The sequence below is a fragment of the Procambarus clarkii genome, chromosome 10, assembly GCF_040958095.1.
Source record: "Procambarus clarkii isolate CNS0578487 chromosome 10, FALCON_Pclarkii_2.0, whole genome shotgun sequence".
Lineage (NCBI taxonomy): Eukaryota > Metazoa > Arthropoda > Malacostraca > Decapoda > Cambaridae > Procambarus > Procambarus clarkii.
The window spans coordinates 42,456,824-42,479,652 of record NC_091159.1 but is presented as its reverse complement, the minus strand read 5'-3'; the positions used below and the strand labels follow the sequence as shown (position 1 = coordinate 42,479,652).

Sequence of the window (22,829 nt, the reverse complement as noted above, 5' to 3'; positions counted from 1 at the left end):
TCGCTCTCTCTCGCTCTCTCTCGCTCTCTCTCTCTCTCTCTCTCTCTCTCTCTCTCTCTCTCTCGCTCTCTCTCGCTCTCTCTGTCTCTCTCTCTCTCTCTCTCTCTCTCTCTCTCTCTCTCTCTCTCTCTCTCTCTCTCTCTCTCTCTCTCGCTCGCTCTCTCTCTCTCTCTCTCTCTCTCTCTCTCTCTCTCTCTCTCTCTCTCTCTCTCTCTCGCTCTCTCTGTCTCTGTCTGTCTCTCTCTCTCTCTCTCTCTCTCTCTCTCTCTCTCTCTCTCTCTCTCTCTCTCTCTCTCTCTCTCTCTCTCTCTCTCTCTCTCGCTCTCTCTCGCTCTCTCTGTCTCTGTCTCTCTCTCTCTCTCTCTCTCTCTCTCTCTCTCTCTCTCTCTCTCTCTCTCTCTCTCTCTCGCTCGCTCTCTCTCTCTCTCTCTCTCTCTCTCTCTCTCTCTCTCTCTCTCTCTCTCTCTCTCTCTCTCTCTCTCTCTCTCGCTCTCTCTCGCTCTCTCTGTCTGTCTCTCTCTCTCTCTCTCTCTCTCTCTCTCTCTCTCTCTCTCTCTCTCTCTCTCTCTCTCTCTCTCTCGCTCGCTCTCTCTCTCTCTCTCTCTCTCTCTCTCTCTCTCTCTCTCTCTCTCTCTCGCTCTCTCTCGCTCTCTCTGTCTGTCTCTCTCTCTCTCTCTCTCTCTCTCTCTCTCTCTCTCTCTCTCTCTCTCTCTCTCTCTCTCTCTCGCTCTCTCTCTCTCTCTCTCTCTCTCTCTCTCTCTCGCTCTCTCTCGCTCTCTCTCTCTCTCTCTCTCTCTCTCTCTCTCTCTCTCTCTCTCTCTCTCTCTCTCTCTCTCTCTCGCTCTCTCTCTCTCTCTCTCTCTCTCTCTCTCTCTCTCTCTCTCTCTCTCTCTCTCTCTCTCTCTCTCTCTCTCTCTCGCTCTCTCTCTCTCTCTCTCTCTCTCTCTCTCTCTCTCTCTCTCTCTCTCTCTCTCTCTCTCTCTCTCTCTCGCTCTCTCTCGCTCTCTCTGTCTCTGTCTGTCTCTCTCTCTCTCTCTCTCTCTCTCTCTCTCTCTCTCTCTCTCTCTCTCTCTCTCTCTCTCTCTCTCTCTCTCTCTCTCTGACAAGTTCCTTTGCTTGTTAAAAACTGTACGTTGTTATTTCTTTTTACATGCTTTAACTTTGGCGTGAGCTATAGCGGGTGCTATATATACACACCTGGAGCATCTATATGTACCCAGCTGTACATGTGTGGGTGTGCAGCTCTGCCTTGAGTTAGTTTCGACGTCTCTCTCACCTTCACTATATATTAACAAGACTTATGCTAAAGATTAATCTATCCTAATTAGTCTATCTGTCAGGGGGGGGGGGCCTGACAGCTGAGTGGACAGCGCTTCGGATTCGTAATCCTGAGGTTCCGGGTTCGATCCCCGGTGGAGGCGGAAACAAATGGGCAAAGTTTCTTTCACCCCAATGCCCTGTTCATCCAGCAGTAAATTGGTACCTGGGAGTTAGACAGCTGCTGCGGGTTTCTTCCTGGAGATGTGTGTAACAAAAGAGACTGCTTCCTGGGGGTCTGTAACAAAAAGGAAGCCTGGTCGAGGAAGCGGGCCGCGGGGACGCTAAGCCCCGAAATCATCTCAAAATAACCTCAAGACAGATCCAGACTATCCAGCGCACGGGTTCGAACCCTCACCGAGGCCCTTGTGGATTTGTTCCAAAGATTAGTCTTCTGACATCTCTGTGATTCATGTGTGTCTCCTGTTGCCACCCGCGTCCCCCTCGTTCTGGCGTTCCTCGCTCTCAGTAGTATACTGCCTACTTGATTAGTGTTGCCCCCTTAAAATCTTTCATGTCGTTATCATGTCTGATTTGACTATATTTTATTGTGGTTATGGGGCGGTTGCCACTGTCCCGCACCACACAGGTGGTGCAGGACAGGTTGCCACTGTCCCGCACCACACAGGTGGTGCAGGACAGGTTGCCACTGTCCCGCACCACACAGGTGGTGCAGGACAGGTTGCCACTGTCCTGCACCACACAGGTGGTGCAGGACAGGTTGCCACTGTCCTGCACCACACAGGTGGTGCAGGACAGGTTGCCACTGTCCTGCACCACACAGGTGGTGCAGGACAGGTTGCCACTGTCCCGCACCACACAGGTGGTGCAGGACAGGTTGCCACTGTCCTGCACCACACAGGTGGTGCAGGACAGGTTGCCACTGTCCCGCACCACACAGGTGGTGCAGGACAGGTTGCCACTGTCCCGCACCACACAGGTGGTGCAGGACAGGTTGCCACTGTCCCGCACCACACAGGTGGTGCAGGACAGGTTGCCACTGTCCCGCACCACACAGGTGGTGCAGGACAGGTTGCCACTGTCCCGCACCACACAGGTGGTGCAGGACAGGTTGCCACTGTCCCGCAGCTCGCCACCCAACCTTGGCGTGTATCTTCGAAACTGTACAGGTCTTCTGGCGTGAGGTTGGTGGCTGAGGCGGCACCCTGGAGGGTGGCTCTCGTGATGTGTGTAGCGCTCAGAGGCACTCTGGCCGAGTGCCTGCTGGCTCTCCTGACGTCTGCCAGCTGCACATATGCTGCTGCCGTCTGCCAGCTGCACATATGCTGCTGACGTCTGCCAGCTGCACATATGCTGCTGCCGTCTGCCAGCTGCACATATGCTGCTGACGTCTGCCAGCTGCACATATGCTGCTGCCGTCTGCCAGCTGCACATATGCTGCTGATGTCTGCCAGCTGCACATATGCTGCTGACGTCTGCCAGCTGCACATATGCTGCTAATGTCTGCCAGCTGCACATATGCTGCTGACGTCTGCCAGCTGCACATATGCTGCTGATGTCTGCCAGCTGCACATATGCTGCTGACGTCTGCCAGCTGCACATATGCTGCTGACGTCTGCCAGCTGCACATATGCTGCTGACGTCTGCCAGCTGCACATATGCTGCTGACGTCTCCCAGCTGCACATATGCTGCTGACGTCTGCCAGCTGCACATATGCTGCTGACGTCTGCCAGCTGCACATATGCTGCTGACGTCTGCCAGCTGCACATATGCTGCTGACGTCTGCCATACGTACTAGATCATCAGCCTCTACAGGAACCTTCCACCCTAGTGGTCAGCACAGACAGTTCCCAACAGAAAAGACCCAAATTCGATTCCCGCGGCAGGACAAAACCGTTTGGGCACGGGTTTCGTCCCCCCCATCCGATGGCTATGCTGACGTAGCAGTAACCAGGTACCAGGGAGCAGGTATGTCACACCCTGGGGGGGGGGGAGATCATTGTCTTGGGACAGGGACCGCAGGCTTCCTGTCCCCGACAATGATGTATCTTACAGTCACCAATTCTCCGAAGAGTTAACAACCGTCCCCTCGAACAGTAGTACATCGCTTTTTTGACGTATTCCCCCAACGGTCAAAATATAATGTACTAGCAAAATTGACAGGCTGTCCCGTTTTCTATCTTCGGGTCCTCGGGTTGGTTAGATTCTGGTCGTTTAGTACACCACTTTTGTGACGTTGTGACATCTGGAGAAGCCGGGCTGATATATCAGCGTCTGTGATATATCAGTCCGATGAAGTATATCGGAATATATGGTTATATTTGGTGAGATGGTGACCATTGGTCTGGGACACCACCGGTCCTGTCAGCGTCGACCCCAAGCTGAAGTAGAGTTAAAGGCTCCATTACTGTGAGTTATGATATCGTTCACGTCTCCTGGTCCACCCGTGGTCCACTACCCTGGTCCACGGCAGTGGTCCACCCGTGGTCCACCCGTGGTCCACGGCAGTGGTCCACCCGTGGTCCACTACCCTGGTCCACGGCAGTGATTCACCCGTGGTCCACGGCAGTGGTCCACTCGTGGTCCACGGCAGTGGTCCACTCGTGGTCCACGGCAGTGGTCCACTCGTGGTCCACGGCAGTGGTCCACCCGTGGTCCACGGCAGTGGTCCACCCGTGGTCCACAGCAGTGTTCCACGGCAGTGTTCCACGGCAGTGTTCCACGGCAGTGTTCCACAGGAGTATTAAACATGTGTCTCCGAGTGTCTCCATGTGTCTGTGTGTGTACAATTATCCTCATGTGTGTACAACAACTTGAACCTTGATGTCAGTGTTAAGTTATGTGTAAACTAAAGGTTAGTTATGTAAACTTCCGTACACCAGAGTGTACCTGAGTGTACCAGACTGTACCTGAGTGTATCAGAGTGTATCTGAGTGTACCTGAGTGTAGCTGAGTGTACCTGAGTGTACCAGAGTATACCAGAGTGTACCTGAGTGTACCTGAGTGTACTAGAGTGTACCTGAGTGTACCAGAGTGTACCTGAGTGTACCAGAGTGTACCTGAGTGTACTAAAGTGTACCTGAGTATACCAGAGTGTACCTGAGTGTACCAGTGTACCTGAGTGTACCAGAGTGTACCAGAGGGTACCAGACAGTGCCGAGGTATACTTGACTCTAATTAGGTAAACCACTCAGGTGTATTTATTGTCTCAACATAATAATAATAATAATAATAATAATAATAATAATAATTATATCATGTCCCTAATTATGGCGAAGCTAAGTTATTAAAATGGATTTAACGAATTTGGGAGAATTGGTAGTTTGTTGCTAATTAATGCATCGTTAATCATCACCTTTTTTTTCCATTTGTCCTCGGAACATTCAATTATAAAATGTTAATTAATCGCTCAGCTTTCAGCCTATGTGTGAAGAATTAATGACACTCTAATCTTTGATTGGTTTGTTGGATTGTTTTCCTGGGGGTCACTGGTCTCCAACGGTACCGTTGTGGTGGTCTCCAACGGTACCGTTGTGGTGGTTTCCAACGCCGCCGTTGTGGTGGTCTCCAACGCTGCCGTTGTGGTGGTTTCCAACGGTACCGTTGTGGTGGTCTCCAACGGTACCGTTGTGGTAGTCTCCAACGGTACCGTTGTGGTGGTCTCCAACGGTACCGTTGTGGTGGTCTCCAACGGTACCGTTGTGGTGGTCTCCAACGCTGCCGTTGTGGTGGTCTCCAACGGTACCGTTGTGGTGGTTTCCAACGGTACCGTTGTGGTCTCCAACGGTACCGTTGTGGTGGTCTCCAACGGTACCGTTGTGGTGGTCTCCAACGCCACCGTTTTGGTGGTCTCCAACGCCACCGTTTTGGTGGTCTCCAACGCCACCGTTTTGGTGGTCTCCAACGCTGCCGTTGTGGTGGTCTCCAACGGTACCGTTGTGGTGGTCTCCAACGCTGCCGTTGTGGTGGTCTCCAACGGTACCGTTGTGGTGGTTTCCAACGGTACCGTTGTGGTGGTCTCCAACGGTACCGTTGTGGTGGTCTCCAACGGTACCGTTGTGGTGGTCTCCAACGCCACCGTTTTGGTGGTCTCCAACGCCGCCGTTGTGGTGGTCTCCAACGCCACCGTTGTGGTGGTCTCCAACGCCACCGTTGTGGTGGTCTCCAACGCCACCGTTGTGGTGGTGTCCAACGCCACCGTTGTAGTGGTCTCCAACGTCACCGTTGTCATGGTCTCCAACGCCACCGTTGTCATGGTCTCCAACGCCACCGTTGTCATGGTCTCCAACGCCACCGTTGTCGTGGTCTCCAACGTCACCGTTGGTGTGGTCTCCAACGCCACCGTTGTCATGGTCTACAACGCCGCCGTTGTGGTGGTCTCCAACGCCGCCGTTGTGGTGGTCTCCAACACCACCGTTGTCGTGGTCTCCAACGCCACCGTTGTCATGGTCTCCAACGGCACCGTTGTCGTGGTCTCCAACGCCACCGTTGTCGTGGTCTCCAACGCCACCGTTGTCATGGTCTCCAACGCCACCGTTGTCATGGTCTCCAACGGCACCGTTGTCGTGGTTTCCAATGCCACCGTTGTCGTGGTCTCCAACGCCACCGTTGTGGTGGTCTCCAACGCCACCGTTGTTGTGGTCTCCAACGCCACCGTTATCGTGGTCTCCAACGCCACCGTTGTGGTGGTCTCCAACTCTGCCGTTGTGGTGGTCTCCAGCGCTGCCGTTGTGGTGGTCTCCAACGGCACCGTTGTCATGGTCTCCAACGCCACCGTTGTGGGAACCGACCTGTGAGATTTATATTTATTTAATTTATATGAATTTATATTTACGTTAATTTATATACTTCGATAGCAATTTGTATAATGATAAGTGGACTGTATTTCTGCAATAATCTCATAATCTCACAAATCGATCCTCTACACATTAGGGGGGGGTTTATTAGTTTATATATATGCAGCCAATCAAACTACAGTATTAACTACACATTATTAAACATTGAAGAGGTTCCTTATCTTATAGTACAGCAGGTTAGTCCACCAGGTATAACTAGGGTGTAGACACCAAATTATCCTCTTTGAGGTAGCTTCCATATCACCCAGTAACTGGTGCACAAATCCTTCCTCGTCTTGACCTGTCAAAAGTGCGCTAGCTGTGAAGCCAGAATCCTATATATGACAAGTATATCAGAGAAAACAGTACATGGAACATGAGGACCTGGCTTAATTACCTTTAGTTTGAGGCTTCCATGTGATCTAACCGGATAACCCTACCCAATGACATTAATGGCCACTAATGATAGATAATGGGTTTCGGATAGACACTTAACTTGAATTTGTAGACAGCGTGTTGATAATGGTACACTTTTAGTTTCCATAACACTACGTCCAAGTAAATTTAACAGGAGCCGAATTTGCTCCCGTGTGAGCCTCTGGTCTAGTATAAACAATGGCTGCCCCTTCCTCCTCACTCTGACGCCTGGCTTACATTGTCCACATTTCAGAAAGTGATAGAAGGGTCACATTTACTCTACTTTAATATTGATAATTAAGTTAATTTATATAAGATGTTTTTATGATGGTAAAGTCCAAAGACTAATGTATTTAAGAATAATTCCCAGCAGAATAGCTGGTGAATTATAATAGTATGTGGTGATGATATCCCGTTTTCTTTAGACGGTAATTCCACTACAAGTTACGTTTTCTATGGGTAACTTGTTGGTAATACAGCTATTATCTGTATGATTATTAAATGGTGTCGGATTTTCCGACATAATTCCCCAGGGGGCTGCTCACGGGTCGAAGTCCTATTTAGAACAGACGAACACCGATACTCCTCCTTCGAATTATTACATTAATTTGATGTTAGTAGTTAGTAATCACACATTTGTGCGTCTGTTCGTACAGGACGGATGTCCCGTACTAGAGTTGCAGGGGTTAGAAGTCTAATGCGATTTCATTTCCCTGTCAACTCTTGAAAGGCTAATATTCAAGCCTTATTACATATTATTTAACCCAGAAGACTGAATGTGATCAAGTACTACAGTCAAGTATGATTCAGGGACTGCAGTGAGATCAGTGACATCAGATATAACTTGAAGTTTGTTCAGGTAACTGGTCACTGATATATAAACACTGAGGCCCATGGAATACATCTTGATTAAATAATAAATGTATCAAATCAGTCATCAGATTTATTGGGGTTTTAATTTAGTTAATTGATTCAGATGATTGAATAGCTCATCATTAAAGTAAAGTATGGTTCTGAGACTGCAGTGGGTTCAGTGACATTGGTCGCAGTGACTTGTAGCTGTTTTAGGCTACTGTTCACTGATTTGCCACTGAGGCCTCATGAACTCATCTTCAGCTTCAAATGATGATACTAACATCAAGCTCTGTTGGTATAGTCAGCTGTAATCTCCTTAGTATAATGCTACTGGAGAAATATAATCAGCTGACAAATTTAGGTTTCTACTGGTATTGTTTATCTGCAGGCATAGGTCTCCTCAGGCTTGATACTGGGCCTGAGAGTAATTTACCTCCTGCAGAGTTTAACATGGTTATGCCCTGATATTTAGTAGGGCTACCAATGAATTGATGGCAATAGTCTGTCCCTACAAGGAGACCGAAGTCGTTGAGGTGATCAGACTTAATATTATCTGCCAATTTTATTCCTCTATTTCTCAGGAATTTGGCTGTTGCTCTCAGACCTTGAACTTGTAGGTCTACTGGTATTTTGTCCACCACAATGGCTTGTACTCGACAGACGTACCTGCCTAAACGTACTGATGGTTGTACCACCTGGTAGACTTGAGGTCCTGCATCTGTTACAAACCCTGAGATGTTGAATGACATCTGGGCTACAGGCCTTAATTGTAGTTCATCTGCCAACTTTTTGGTGATATATGTTCTCTGGGATCCTTGGTCAAACAACCCACGGGTATGGACCTTGGCCCTCTTATTCAGGATGGTAATTTGGGCAGTAGGCAAAGTCGTATTACCTTTAGACTTTGCCGATTGGACACTCTTTGTTTGTTGCACCTTGCAGTACTGTACTGTGGTGGGAATGCTATCTTCCACCTTGGGGTTTGGAGACGTTGTTTTGGTGTCTCTGCACAATGCTGCATGGTGTTGACCTTTGTTACACCTATTACAGGTGTGTAATTGGGTATCACAGTCGTTGATGTTATGTTTCCTGAGGCACCTCGTGCAATGTTGCAAATCTTTGAGTCGCTCAACACGGGCGTCACTATCAGGATAATTAGAGCAGTGGTACATTGAATGTTTCTCTTTGCAGAACAAACATGTTCCATAGCTTCCAGTACCCTTTGGTGTCACGTTCTTGGGTGACACAGTAACTATAGGCTTGGAGGGTCCCACTGCATATACGCCCACACTGCTACTGTTCCACTTTGGTGTTGAATTATATTGTCTAGATTGATTTGGAGTACCTTTGGTACTCTGTGGTTTACTATTATTGGTTTCTGAGGGTTTACTTGGTGGTTTTAATTTGTCATGTGTTCGTAATTGATGAACTACTGACTTTAAACCTTCAGATATTTCATTCATGGATAAGATACTTTTATTGTAATGAGTACTCATTTGTCTCAATATGTCCCTAGGTATTTTCTCCTGGACAATTATTTTCAAGACCCACTCAGCCCCGTTTGTATCTGCTGTCAGGCTGAGGGCATTGATCAATGATTCTACCTCCAGCTTGAAGACTTGGAGTGAATCAGCTGAAGCCTCCGGTGGGGGTAAATGCAACAGCTCATGAACTAAATGTGATGTTCTTACTTCTGGATCAGCATAATTATCCTTGAGGAGTTTTACTGCCAGATCATAGCCGTCATTAGTTAATCTCAGATGGGATACTACTGTTTTAGCCTCACCTGATAATTGGCCTTGCAAATAAGAGAATTTACTACTCTTTGGTAAAGATTGTTTTGAGTCTACAAGGTCAACGAATTTGTTCCAAAATTCATCCCAATCTTCCTCATCTTTTCCTGAGAAAGTGGGTAAATTAATTGGAGGGAGTCGAGCTTCTGCTTGACTCGTATTAGATGCAACTGTTGTTGTTGTTGCTGTTGCCTTGTTCTGGGCAATTAATTTGACATAAGGCTGTAACGTGGCCTGAGTGTGATCTTCATAATTCGCAAGATCAACCATAATGTCGTCTATTTCTGTTTCTGATAAATTGGTGTTGGCAAGTTCAGCCACATATGTTGCTATTTGACATTTGATTTGCTCAAATTTACCTGCAGCTGCTTGATAATAGCTTTCCAGGTCAGCATAATCAACTTGAGATTGTTGTGACAAATCTTCACATTTCTTGATCTGTCTTGTTAAGTGGCCTTTAAGACCTGCAAGGGTTCTTTTCATTCTCCCTGCATTATCCATACTGGCTCGTTGGTGAAGCCTTGTGGGGCTTGTATTTGGGCTGCTCATAATACTGAACAAGCACTGATGGTAGCCTAGGGTTAAATTCTGCACTCACTAGGCAATAATCCTACCTCTACTAGAGGTTAGCACTTAAAATTAATACACATTATATATATACAATCACACACACTAATGATTTGAGTGATAAACCAGTGTCACTGGAAGTACCTTTAGGTTAGCTCTTCTATATCACCCTAGGATGGTAGAGACACTAATTAATCACTCAAAGGTGTAATGATCATAAGTAATTTATTATATATACAACTCAACTCGAGTTGATAAAAATTACACCCAAAATAGGGTCTGGACCATTCATTAATGGTGTTAGGTTGTTCAATATAGTACAACTGACTATTGTAATAATGGGACTAGGATGAACGATAATAGTTCAACTAGTCAATGGTTAATATCCTACCCTGTTGTGGGTTGGCAATTAGTAAATATTATACTGTGATCACTAGTGCAATATATATTAAATAATTCTCTATTTTGGAGAAATAATATACACAATTATTGATAATAGCCTCTTAATTAGCCTCTATGAAACTTCTAATATTATCTAGAAGTATTAAATATTATTAGTGACCTCGCGAAATAAACTCCACAAAATTCGTAGATAATCTCTCGCGAAATGTAACACCACGAAATCCGTGAACAATCTCGCGAAGACACAGTCACTAATTTGGCTGGTTTCTATATTAGCGCTGTCATTTCACAGAATAACACGCCACCAAATCTGTGGGTGTGCATGAAACCGCTGACTAAGGCTGAACTCGGCTGAGGGAGGCTCCTGAGCTCCCTCGAGGCTACGCTTCCGTCTTTGACTGGCTGGCCTTTGTTTAAATCACACTGCACTAGTATATTCAATGAATCCACTGGTTAACTGGTTCATCCGGTACTAAGATGACCAAATGTGGGTTCATAGGATCAAATAATCCGTCATCCGGTTCGAAGATGACCAAATTAATGTGGGTACCGACCTGTGAGATTTATATTTATTTAATTTATATGAATTTATATTTACGTTAATTTATATACTTCGATAGCAATTTGTATAATGATAAGTGGACTGTATTTCTGCAATAATCTCATAATCTCACAAATCGATCCTCTACACATTAGGGGGGGGTTTATTAGTTTATATATATGCAGCCAATCAAACTACAGTATTAACTACACATTATTAAACATTGAAGAGGTTCCTTATCTTATAGTACAGCAGGTTAGTCCACCAGGTATAACTAGGGTGTAGACACCAAATTATCCTCTTTGAGGTAGCTTCCATATCACCCAGTAACTGGTGCACAAATCCTTCCTCGTCTTGACCTGTCAAAAGTGCGCTAGCTGTGAAGCCAGAATCCTATATATGACAAGTATATCAGAGAAAACAGTACATGGAACATGAGGACCTGGCTTAATTACCTTTAGTTTGAGGCTTCCATGTGATCTAACCGGATAACCCTACCCAATGACATTAATGGCCACTAATGATAGATAATGGGTTTCGGATAGACACTTAACTTGAATTTGTAGACAGCGTGTTGATAATGGTACACTTTTAGTTTCCATAACACTACGTCCAAGTAAATTTAACAGGAGCCGAATTTGCTCCCGTGTGAGCCTCTGGTCTAGTATAAACAATGGCTGCCCCTTCCTCCTCACTCTGACGCCTGGCTTACATTGTCCACATTTCAGAAAGTGATAGAAGGGTCACATTTACTCTACTTTAATATTGATAATTAAGTTAATTTATATAAGATGTTTTTATGATGGTAAAGTCCAAAGACTAATGTATTTAAGAATAATTCCCAGCAGAATAGCTGGTGAATTATAATAGTATGTGGTGATGATATCCCGTTTTCTTTAGACGGTAATTCCACTACAAGTTACGTTTTCTATGGGTAACTTGTTGGTAATACAGCTATTATCTGTATGATTATTAAATGGTGTCGGATTTTCCGACAACCGTTAACAGTTTTAGCCTCTTATCTAATGTATGATCCTCTGTCCAGTGTGGTAGGGAATATATGCAACATCCTCATTGCAATAAGAGCTAAGTGAACTATTCCAATTAGAGAAAATTGCATATTAATTTTGTCACTTAACACCGTGACCCCATTTCACTTCCAACAGCACTGCCTCTGTTACCCGTTACCGCCCCCGCCCCCCCCCCCTCCTCCTGGGGCTGTCTTCTCCCGTTTAGCTTTGTCTCTGCTTGCCTCTGGGTTTCTGTGTGCCTGTATGTATGTATGTATGTGTGTATGTATGTATGTATGTATGTATGTATGTATGTATGTATGTATGTATGTATGTATGTATGTATGTATGTACGTATGTATGTATGTAATGTTGCGGAGTTCAGCCTGTATTCCCCCTATTCCCGCATATAAGTCATATTTCCCTATCTGTACAGATCTTGAAGAAGTTTTAGTTGATTTTGTGACACTTGAAAGGAAGCAAGGTGCTGAAGTTGGACGAAATGACGATTTTAAGTTTAGTTGGGATGAGGCTAGGAGACGACTCCATCATCAAATATGGCGGTGCAGCTCGCGAGAGAGGAGAGCCTTCCCGCTCGAAGGTGATCCCTAGTGCATGCTGGGTACAGCATCAGGTGTGGCGTGATTGGTCGGCGGCCGGGGCTTAGCCAGTTTGACCAATGGCGTCGCGCCTCGGGCGTGACGTAACATGACCTCAGGCGCCCCTGCAGAGGAAGGCGGGAAATCTGACTCACTGGCTACCAAGGGTCTTGGTGAGCGGAGGTGCGCTGAAGTGATTACCCGTTCTGGAGAGGTATAGGCCTCCAGAGAGTGTAAATTCTATCAGCAACCTTGTGCTAACGAAGAGGGGAGGCTTGTCGACTCCCGAAGGAGTATGAGGTAGTGCTGGATTGTGTGGAGATGGCACCTGGCGCCAAGGGAGGAGGATATGCAACGGTCGGGGTCAAGTGAGGAGTCATTCACCTACAAGAAGACCTCTCAACGTTGTGGCTCGGTGAAGCGCTACGCTGTGCGCCTACGATTTACGAGTGTATGATCTATAAGGTAGTTCAATTGCCCTCCCATTTTCCTCCTCGTGTTAGGAAAGGTGATAATCGGAAACTACGAGTAAACAAACCATATTTTACTACTGTGTTTCCTTCCTCTTCATTTCTTTTATATGAAGAAGAAGAAGTTCTTCATATCTGTTGAAGAAGCATTAAACTAGGAGAGGTGACATCCCACTGTGATGCAAGTACTTATCTAGATGTACTCACCTACTTGTGCTTGCGGGGGATGAGCTCTGGCTCTTTGGTCCCGCCTCTCAACTGTCAATCAACTGGTGTACAGGTTCCTGAGCCTATTGGGCTCTATCATATCTACACTTGAAGCTGTGTATGGAGTCAGCCTCCACCACATCACTTCCTAATGCATTCCTTTTGTCTACTACTCTGACACTGAAAAATTCTTTCTAACGTCTCTATGGCTCATTTGGGCACTCAATTTCCACCTGTGTCCCCTAGTGCGCGTGTCCCTTGTGTTAAATAGTCTGTCTTTATCCACCCTATTAATTCCGCTGAGAATCTTGTATGTGGTGATCATGTCCCCTCTAACTCTTCTGTCTCCCAGTGACGCGAGGATTAAATCCCGTAGTCTCTCCTCGTAGCTCATACCTCTCAGCTCGGGTACTAGTCTGGTGGCAAACCTTTGAACGTTTTCCAGTTCAGTCTTATGCTTGACTAGATATGGACTCCATGCTGGAGCCGCATACTCCAGGATTGGTCTGACATATGTGGTATACAAAGTTCGAAAGATTCTTTGCTCAAGTTTCTAAAGGCCGTTCTTATATTAGCCAACCTGGCATATGCCGCTGATGTTATCCTCTTGATATGGGCTGCAGGGGACAGTTCTGGCGTGATATTAACCCCCAGGTCTTTCTCTCTCTCTGACTCTTGAATTATTTCATCTCCCAGATGATACCGTGTATCTGGTCTCCTGCTCCCTACACCTATCTTCATTACATCACATTTGCTTGGGTTAAACTTTAACAACCATTTGTTCGACCATTCATGCAGCTTGTCCAGGTCTTCTTGACGCCTCAAACTGTCCTCCTCTGTCTTAATCCTTCTCATAATTTTGGCGTCGTCAGCAAACATTGAGAGGAATGAGTCTATACCCTCTGGGAGATCATTTACATATATCAGAAACAGGATAGGTCCGAGTACAGAGCCCTGTGGGACTCCACTGGTTACTTCACGCCAATCTGAGGTCTCACCCCTCACTGTAACTCTCTGCTTCCTATTGCTCAGGTATTCCCTTATCCACTGGAGTGAATTATCAGTTACACCTGCCTGTTTCTCCAGCTTATGCATCAGCCTTTTATGGGGTACTGTGTCAAAGGCTTTCCAAAAGTCTAAAAAAAATGCAGTCCTCCCATCCTTCTCTTTCTTGCTTAATCTTTCTCACCTGGTCGTAGAATTCTATTAAGCCTGTAAGGCAAGATTTACCCTCCCCGAACCCATGTTGATGGGTTGTCACGAAGTCCCTTCTCTCCAGATGTGTTACTAGGTTTTTTCTCACGATCTTCTCCATCACCTTGCATGGTATACAAGTTAAGGACACTGGCCTGTAGTTCAGTGCCACTTGTCTGTCACCCTTTTTGTATATTGGGACTACATTAGCCGTCTTCCATATTTCTGGTAGGTCTCCCGTCTCCAGTGACCTACTATACACTATGGAGAGTGGCAAGCAAAGTGCTCCTGCACACTCTTTCAATACCCATGTTGAGATTCCATCCGGGCCAACAGCCTTTCTCATGTCCAGATCCAACAGGTGCCTCTTGACCTCATCTCTTGTAATTTCGAACTCTTCCAAGGCCGCCTGGTGTGCTGCCCCCCTCCTAGTGCTGGGACCTCACCTTGTTTTATTGTGAAGACCTCCTGGAACCTCTTGTTGAGTTCTTCACACACCTCTTTGTCATTCTCTGTGTACCTGTCCTCGCCTGTTCTAAGTTTCATCACCTGTTCCTTCACTGTTGCTTTCCTCCTGATGTGACTGTGTAGTAGCTTTGGTTCGGTCCTGGCTTTATTTGCTATATCATTTTCATACTTTTTTTCAGCTGCTCTTCTCACACTAACATACTCGTTCCTGGTTCTCTGGTATCTCTCTCTGCTTTATGGTGTTCTGTTATTTCGGAAGTTCCTCCACGCCCTTTTGTTCAGTTCCTTTGCTTCCATACATGCCCTATTAAACCACGGATTCTTATGCTTCTCGTTTTTTTCCTGTCGGGCCGGGATAAACCTGTTTACTGCCTCCTGACACTTTTGGGTGACATAGTCCATCATGTCTTGTACGGACTTGGTTCTGAGTTCTGTGTCCCATGGTATATCCCTTAAAAATTTTCTCATCTCCTCATAATTTCCCTTTCGGTACGCCAGCCCTTTGTTTCCCAGTTCTTTTTTTTGGGAGATAATTCCTTGCTCTGCTAGGTACTCAAAGATCAATACACTATGACCACTCATTCTCAAAGGGGCTTCCGATTTAACTTCCCTTATATTCCACTCATTTAGGGTAAATATCAGATCAAGCAAAGCTGGTTCATTCTCTCCTCTCATTCTTGTCAGTCCCTTGATGTGTTGACTTAGAAAGTTTCTTGTTGGCACAGAAAAGTATGGGAGTGGTTGAGTTATCTCACTTACCGGGGGGGGGGGGTGCAAGGCTGGGTTCGGGGGGACCTCTGCTCTGCAGTTCGACACTGAGGTGCTCCCAGAGGTAAACAGTGGCACCTAGAGAGGGCGAGTAAGGCCCCATAAATGAGGAGCTCATTGAATAACAAGGCCCCATAAATGAGGAGCTCATTGAATAACAAGGCCCCATAAATGAGGAGCTCATTGAATAACAAGGCCCCATAAATGAGGAGCTCATTGAATAACAAGGCCCCATAAATGAGGAGCTCATTGAATAACAAGGCCCCATAAATGAGGAGCTCATTGAATAACAAGGCCCCATAAATGAGGAGCTCATTGAATAACAAGGCCCCATAAATGAGCTCATTGAATAACAAGGCCCCATAAATGAGGAGCTCATTGAATAACAAGGCCCCATAAATGAGGAGCTCATTGAATAACAAGGCCCCATAAATGAGCTCATTGAATAACAAGGCCCCATAAATGAGGAGCTCATTGAATAACAAGGCCCCATAAATGAGCTCATTGAATAACAAGGCCCCATAAATGAGGAGCTCATTGAATAACAAGGCCCCATAAATGAGGAGCTCATTGAATAACAAGGCCCCATAAATGAGGAGCTCATTGAATAACAAGGCCCCATAAATGAGCTCATTGAATAACAAGGCCCCATAAATGAGCTCATTGAATAACAAGGCCCCATAAATGAGCTCATTGAATAACAAGGCCCCATAAATGAGGAGCTCATTGAATAACAAGGCCCCATAAATGAGGAGCTCATTGAATAACAAGGCCCCATAAATGAGGAGCTCATTGAATAACAAGGCCCCATAAATGAGGAGCTCATTGAATAACAAGGCCCCATAAATGAGGAGCTCATTGAATAACAAGGCCCCATAAATGAGCTCATTGAATAACAAGGCCCCATAAATGAGGAGCTCATTGAATAACAAGGCCCCATAAATGAGGAGCTCATTGAATAACAAGGCCCCATAAATGAGGAGCCGGTTTGAATACTACTGATAGGTTATAAAAATCCCTCTGTATCAGTTACTGGTTGAGTTCTCCCACAATTATAATATGCTGACAGTTGTGGTGCATTACCAGAGTCCCTGGTGGTGTTGACTAGGGACGCTCCCTGCCACTGAGGTCTGTAAACTGTTCACACTAGAACGAACATTCTGAGAACTTGAAGATATAGAGTTTGAAGAGTATAATTTCAAAATTAACAGGGATAGCAACATCAATAGGTTGAACTTGTACGGATTTACTGAAGCAAACTGTAACTCCCACTCTGATAATCATGACGCAGACGTAATGAGACCTTATTGAACAAATTCATTTACGTCGTGATACTCCTATCACGACGTATCTGTGAGGTATAACCGGCAATCATAACAAAGTTATCAGGAATACTATTGAACAAAAATGTTTCCAGATCAATAGTCCTATCGGTGAGTGTTTACAAAGTTGTGTGTGAGATCACCAACGTTGGTGGTGAAACCCGGTGTTGGCGGACTTGGTGCTGAAACGTTCGCTCTACGTGTTTGCTTGTTGCTAGACTGTTGTGAGTGGAAGCTGTCCTTGTGGCTGGTGGCTGAAGGTATAAATAGCTGTTGTCCTGGAAATGACCCAGAACCACGTGCAAAGCTTGGGTGTGTATAGGTAGGTGGGCGACGTGTGAGTACACCAGTGATGAGTACCTCTTAGGCTGCTCTGATATTATACCTCTCTCTCTCTCTCTCTCTCTCTCTCTCTCTCTCTCTCTCTCTCTCTCTCTCTCTCTCTCTCTCTCTCTCTCTCTCTCTCTCTCTCTCTCTCTCTCTCCCTCCCTCCTTGACACAATATTTGCACACACAATAAGGCTCTGGAGACAGTGTTGTCACAGCAGACCAGGAATTGAAAATGGCTCTTTTGATTTGACTTTGGTGTTGTTTCAGTGTAGAGAATGTAGAGTATTTTCTGTATCTCTTTGCTACTCTGGCTGCTTATGTTTTAATATGTAATAGAGCTTGCAGGGCCAGGCTCAAGCTCCTGAGCTCTTTCTGTCCGGTTGTCGGTCGTGTCTTATTCAGTCAATCCAGACAGACTACTATTAGCAGTGTTTTAGTAGTAGTTTTAAAACTACTTTAGTTTTTGAGACTACTCTAGTAGTGAATCTTTTTTTCGGTAATTTTTCAGGTCATATTAATATTAAAAATTGTGAATCGATTTGGCCTCGACAACTTCTTCGTCTAGTCCATTACATTTATTTACAACGCTTAGACTTAAGAAGTTCATTCTGACGGCACAGTGACTTATTTTGCCTCCAGTTTCCAATTATGTCGCTTTCTTCTACTGCCAATCACTTAAAACCTTATTCATTTATTTTATCAATTTTGTTTATAATCTTGTACGTCTTTATCATATCTGCCCCAATTCGTTATTTTCTACAGAGTGGTGAGGTGCAGTTCCCTAACACAGGAACGAGACTTCTTGTACATCTTCGGTCCCTTTCAAATTTTCTTTTGTGTTTTTAGGCAGGGATTTCATGCTGGAGCAGCATATCCCAGAACGGGTCTCACCGAGGATGTGTACCCTTGACCGAGTTTCTGAAGGACATCGAGGCGTTCTCCAGTATGGCATTTGCTCTCCTCGTCATTTTGTTGATGTATCCCTCTAGTTTTAGATCTGGAAATATGTCTACGTCTAAAACTAGGGAAGTTACCTTTCCTACATCCTGAACTATATTTGAGGCCTTATCATTCCTGTTACTATCCTCATAACCTTGCATCTATCTCGATTGAACTCCAGTAGCCATTTCTTAGACCATATCTGGAGACTAGTTTATCTTTGTAGAATTTTACTTTCCACTGACTGCAATTGCATGCAGCGTTCTCACATTTCTCTGGCTGACAACTTCAGCAAATGCCAGACGAGTTTAGCGAGTACAAGAGCAAGCCTTCAGGGTCTGGGTACAACACTTGGTCAAGTGAGGATCTTCCTGCGGGTCCGTCCTTGTCGACATACTAACTTGGTCCCAATTCACGCTGGTTGTGAGTCATCTTCCATGAAGAAGCACTCTAAACAACTTTTCAATGGATCCTCGTCAAATGTGCAACTTAATAATTTTAGCCTTTTAGAGTGTTGAAACTGGAATAAGAGCTAGCACTGGAAGTAACTATGCGAGTAATAGTATTTAAAGAGGTTTTAACCATTGTTAAGTTGTAAAACTTAACAGCGTGTATTAAAAAATGTTTACTTGCTAATACATTGGTGCTTACGTAATTCTAGATTGGTGTCGTCAAAGATAATATTATGTCAGGGAGACACTGGGATGCCTCAGCTAACCAATCACACGGTTCACTTATAGACAACTCTTTCTTAACACTGTTAGACAATCAGTCATTAACATGGCTTTTCTAACACCGCTCAGCAGATTTCTAGATATTACTACTGCTCGGCTTAGACTCGGTTACAAGTATCTCTGGGAATTTTCATTATCTGCTGATGTAGACCTGACCAAATGTAAACTGTGTCAACAAAATTATTTGCACACCCTCCGTCACTATGTGATGGAGTGCGAAAAGATACGTGAATTCAGAGCAATTCTATAACAAATGTTTAAGAGATGTGTAAATATTTCATTCAAAATGATCTACTACCAGAAATTTTAGCCAAATATCCTAAGTTTGCTAACTGTAGGTAGTAACTAAGTGATTGTAGCCTATCCACCGCTGCCCACTGGATGGGGGGCGGTGTGCAGGACAAACATATCAATTGTGACACTAGCTCTCCACATATGTCAGTTGCTTAATTTAGAACCTGTACTTGAGGTCGATCTCCAACCCATTGTTGATGTGGCGATGTGCACTGAAGTTTGTAACTAGCTCATTATAATTGTAACTTTCTTAACTAAATGAATTGTGGGGTTCAGTCCCTGAGCCCATTATGTGCCACTGTAACCCTTTCCACTACCGCCCACAAGATGGGTATGGGGTGCAGAATAAATGAACTAACTAACACTGCCGGTTGTCATGGAAACACAGAAGTCCCAGCTGGATACTCGATCAATCAATATAATGACATGCATTATCAAGACAATACTAACCTGTCACGCTGACAGTTAATTAACATGCACATATATCTAAATGTTCCATTCACTTGGGCTCTAGGAGGCTCGAACTGTGAACCCCACGTGTGTGAAGCCGCAGCTCTATCAACTGGGATTTATTTCCAGGAAAGTGTGGATGACAATTTATATATGTAAATGTGTCATGTGTAAAATACTCATTGTGACAAGTGGAGCAATTATAATACCTCACAGATGATCACTTGTTAGTTACTTGGTCTGTCTTTAAGTCAGATCTACACCTGTTGCAGGTGGGTTGTAAGGTGAGTAATATCTGGCTGATCAAACAATTAAGGTGCACATAGGTGAACAGGCGCCACATAGGGTATACAGGTGAACAGGCGCCACATAGGGTATACAGGTGGGCGGGCCGCCACATAGGGTATACAGGTGGGCGGGCCGCCACATAGGGTATACAGGTGGGCGGGCCGCCACATAAGGTATACAGGTGGGCGGGCCGCCACATAGGGTATACAGGTGGGCGGGCCGCCACATAGGGTATACAGGTGGGCGGGCCGCCACATAGGGTATACAGGTGGATGGGCCGCCACATAGGGTATACAGGTGGATGGGCCGCCACATAGGGTATACAGATGGATGGGCCCTCTATGTGGAATGGCAGCCGGGCGGCGCGTCAATAACAGCTGAATAACATTCCTTTATTCATATTTTTATTTATATATTTATACAACATGTAAGAACTGTGTTCCTTTTGGACAGGTCCTTAATCCTATGTTTCTCGGAACACGACCCGCCAAATCGTTTAACAACCAGGTACCTATTCACTGTCGGGTGAAAAAGAGGCTATAGTTAATGATTGACGCCCAGTCAATCCTCCTCGGCCAGGATACGAACCCAGGCCAAAGCGCTCGCGAAGCACTGAGCGAGTGTTTTACCACTGTGCCACGGGGACTGCATGGGGCATCAGTCTCTAATAACTTACAGGGAATACTTTTTAGTGATACCTGCCCTAGAGTTCAGTGGCTCCTGTCTTCTTCATTACTTATACATAACAATATACATTAACCTCTTCTCAAACTTGAGGAAGTTGGTGTATCTCCTGGTGCAGGTGACTCTTTCCTGTGAGACCTGGCCCAGGTCTGTGGCTGTCTTCACATCCAGCTGGTGCAGGTGACTCTTCCCTGTGAGACCGTGCCCAGGTCTGTGGCTGTCTTCACATCCAGCTGGTGCAGGTGACTCTTCCCTGTGAGACCGTGCCCAGGTCTGTGGCTGTCTTCACATCCAGCTGGTGCAGGTGACTCTTCCCTGTGAGACCGTGCCCAGGTCTGTGGCTGTCTTCACATCCAGCTGGTGCAGGGGTGACTCTTTCCTGTGAGACCGTGCCCAGGTCTGTGGCTTCCTTCACATCCAGCTGGTGCAGGTGACTCTTTCCTGTGAGACCGTGCCCAGGTCTGTGGCTGTCTTCACATCCAGCTGGTGCAGGGGTGACTCTTTCCTGTGAGACCGTGCCCAGGTCTGTGGCTGTCTTCACATCCAGCTGGTGCAGGTGACTCTTCCCTGTGAGACCGTCCCCAGGTCTGTGGCTGTCTTCACATCCAGCTGGTGCAGGTGACTCTTCCCTGTGAGACCGTGCCCAGGTCTGTGGCTGTCTTCACATCCAGCTGGTGCAGGTGACTCTTCCCTGTGAGACCGTGCCCAGGTCTGTGGCTTCCTCACAGCTGGTGCAGGTGACTCTTCCCTGTGAGACCGTGCCCAGGTCTGTGGCTGTCTTCACATCCAGCTGGTGCAGGTGACTCTTCCCTGTGAGACCGTGCCCAGGTCTGTGGCTGTCTTCACATCCAGCTGGTGCAGGTGACTCTTCCCTGTGAGACCGTGCCCAGGTCTGTGGCTGTCTTCACATCCAGCTGGTGCAGGTGACTCTTCCCTGTGAGACCGTGCCCAGGTCTGTGGCTGTCTTCACATCCAGCTGGTGCAGGTGACTCTTCCCTGTGAGACCGTGCCCAGGTCTGTGGCTGTCTTCACATCCAGCTGGTGCAGGTGACTCTTCCCTGTGAGACCGTGCCCAGGTCTGTGGCTGTCTTCACATCCAGCTGGTGCAGGTGACTCTTCCCTGTGAGACCGTGCCCAGGTCTGTGGCTGTCTTCACATCCAGCTGGTGCAGGTGACTCTTCCCTGTGAGACCGTGCCCAGGTCTGTGGCTTCCTTCACATCCAGCTGGTGCAGGTGACTCTTCCCTGTGAGACCGTGCCCAGGTCTGTGGCTTCCTTCACATCCAGCTGGTGCAGGTGACTCTTCCCTGTGAGACCGTGCCCAGGTCTGTGGCTTCCTTCACATCCAGCTGGTGCAGGTGACTCTTCCCTGTGAGACCGTGCCCAGGTCTGTGGCTTCCTTCACATCCAGCTGGTGCAGGTGACTCTTCCCTGTGAGACCTGGCCCAGGTCTGTGGCTTCCTTCACATCCAGCTGGTGCAGGTGACTCTTCCCTGTGAGACCGTGCCTATGTCTGTGGCTTCCTTCACATCCAGCTCCTTATTTCTTCTGACCTCACTTTATTTCACTCAGCCTTCCTTATGGTAGTGTGTGTTCCTTCACGGTGTACTCACCTATTTGTACTCACCTAATTGTGCTTGCGGGGGTTGAGCTTTGGTTCTTTGGTCCCGCCTGTCAACTGTCAATCAACTGGTGTACAGATTCCTGAGCCTACTGGGCTCTATCATATCTACATTTGAAACTGTGTATGGAGTCAGCCTCCACCACATCACTGCCTAATGCATTCCATCTGTTAACTACTCTGACATTGAAAAAGTTCCTTCTAACGTAGGTGTAGGGAAACTCTGGTGTCAGCTGAGAAACTTCCTGTGTTATTGTACTGGATTGTTCTCACACTTATCATTCTCTGTGAGACTTTCTCTTTTGTGCAGCCTGATCCCCTCTTGGTCTACCCACATCTTCCTAATGTGACCACACAGTAGTTCAGGGTGATCTGTAGTCTTGGGCTCTGTAGCGTTGTCACGCTGCTTCTCCGCTGCTCTCTCCATACTTGTGTGTTCATTCCTCTCTTGTATGTATATTGTGTTTCTCCTCTCTTTTGTGCTCCTTACATTTCTTCCCTGCCTTTCTACTCCTTTCTGCCTCTAAGCAATATTCACTTGGTTTGTTATACTCAAAATTCTGTCAGTTGAAATGTAACCAATCACAGGCAAGTAGGCCTCTGACGTCATGCCAGACAGAGGAGCATCAGCGATGCTCCCAGCAGTCTCAGTTATCCTCACAGACCCAGAGTAGAAGGACCTCGGCTAGGCAGATATATACCTTGCTATCTCAGTCAATAAATATATACAGAAGCGACTACTGAGTCTACATTCTACCCCGAA

At 46.2% G+C, this 22,829-nt stretch overlaps 1 protein-coding gene across 1 annotated transcript; it reads right to left on the bottom strand.

The window, feature by feature from the left end:
- Nucleotides 1-4,764: 4,764 nt before the first annotated feature.
- Nucleotides 4,765-22,493, bottom strand: LOC123773740 (S-antigen protein-like). The gene is made up of 2 exons (XM_069322356.1): nucleotides 22,326-22,493; nucleotides 4,765-6,069 (listed from the first exon to the last, which is right to left on the bottom strand). Exons 1-2 carry the CDS (start codon nucleotides 22,491-22,493, stop codon nucleotides 4,765-4,767), a joined length of 1,473 nt encoding a protein of 490 aa, XP_069178457.1.
- Between the last annotated feature and the right edge of the window lie 336 nt (nucleotides 22,494-22,829).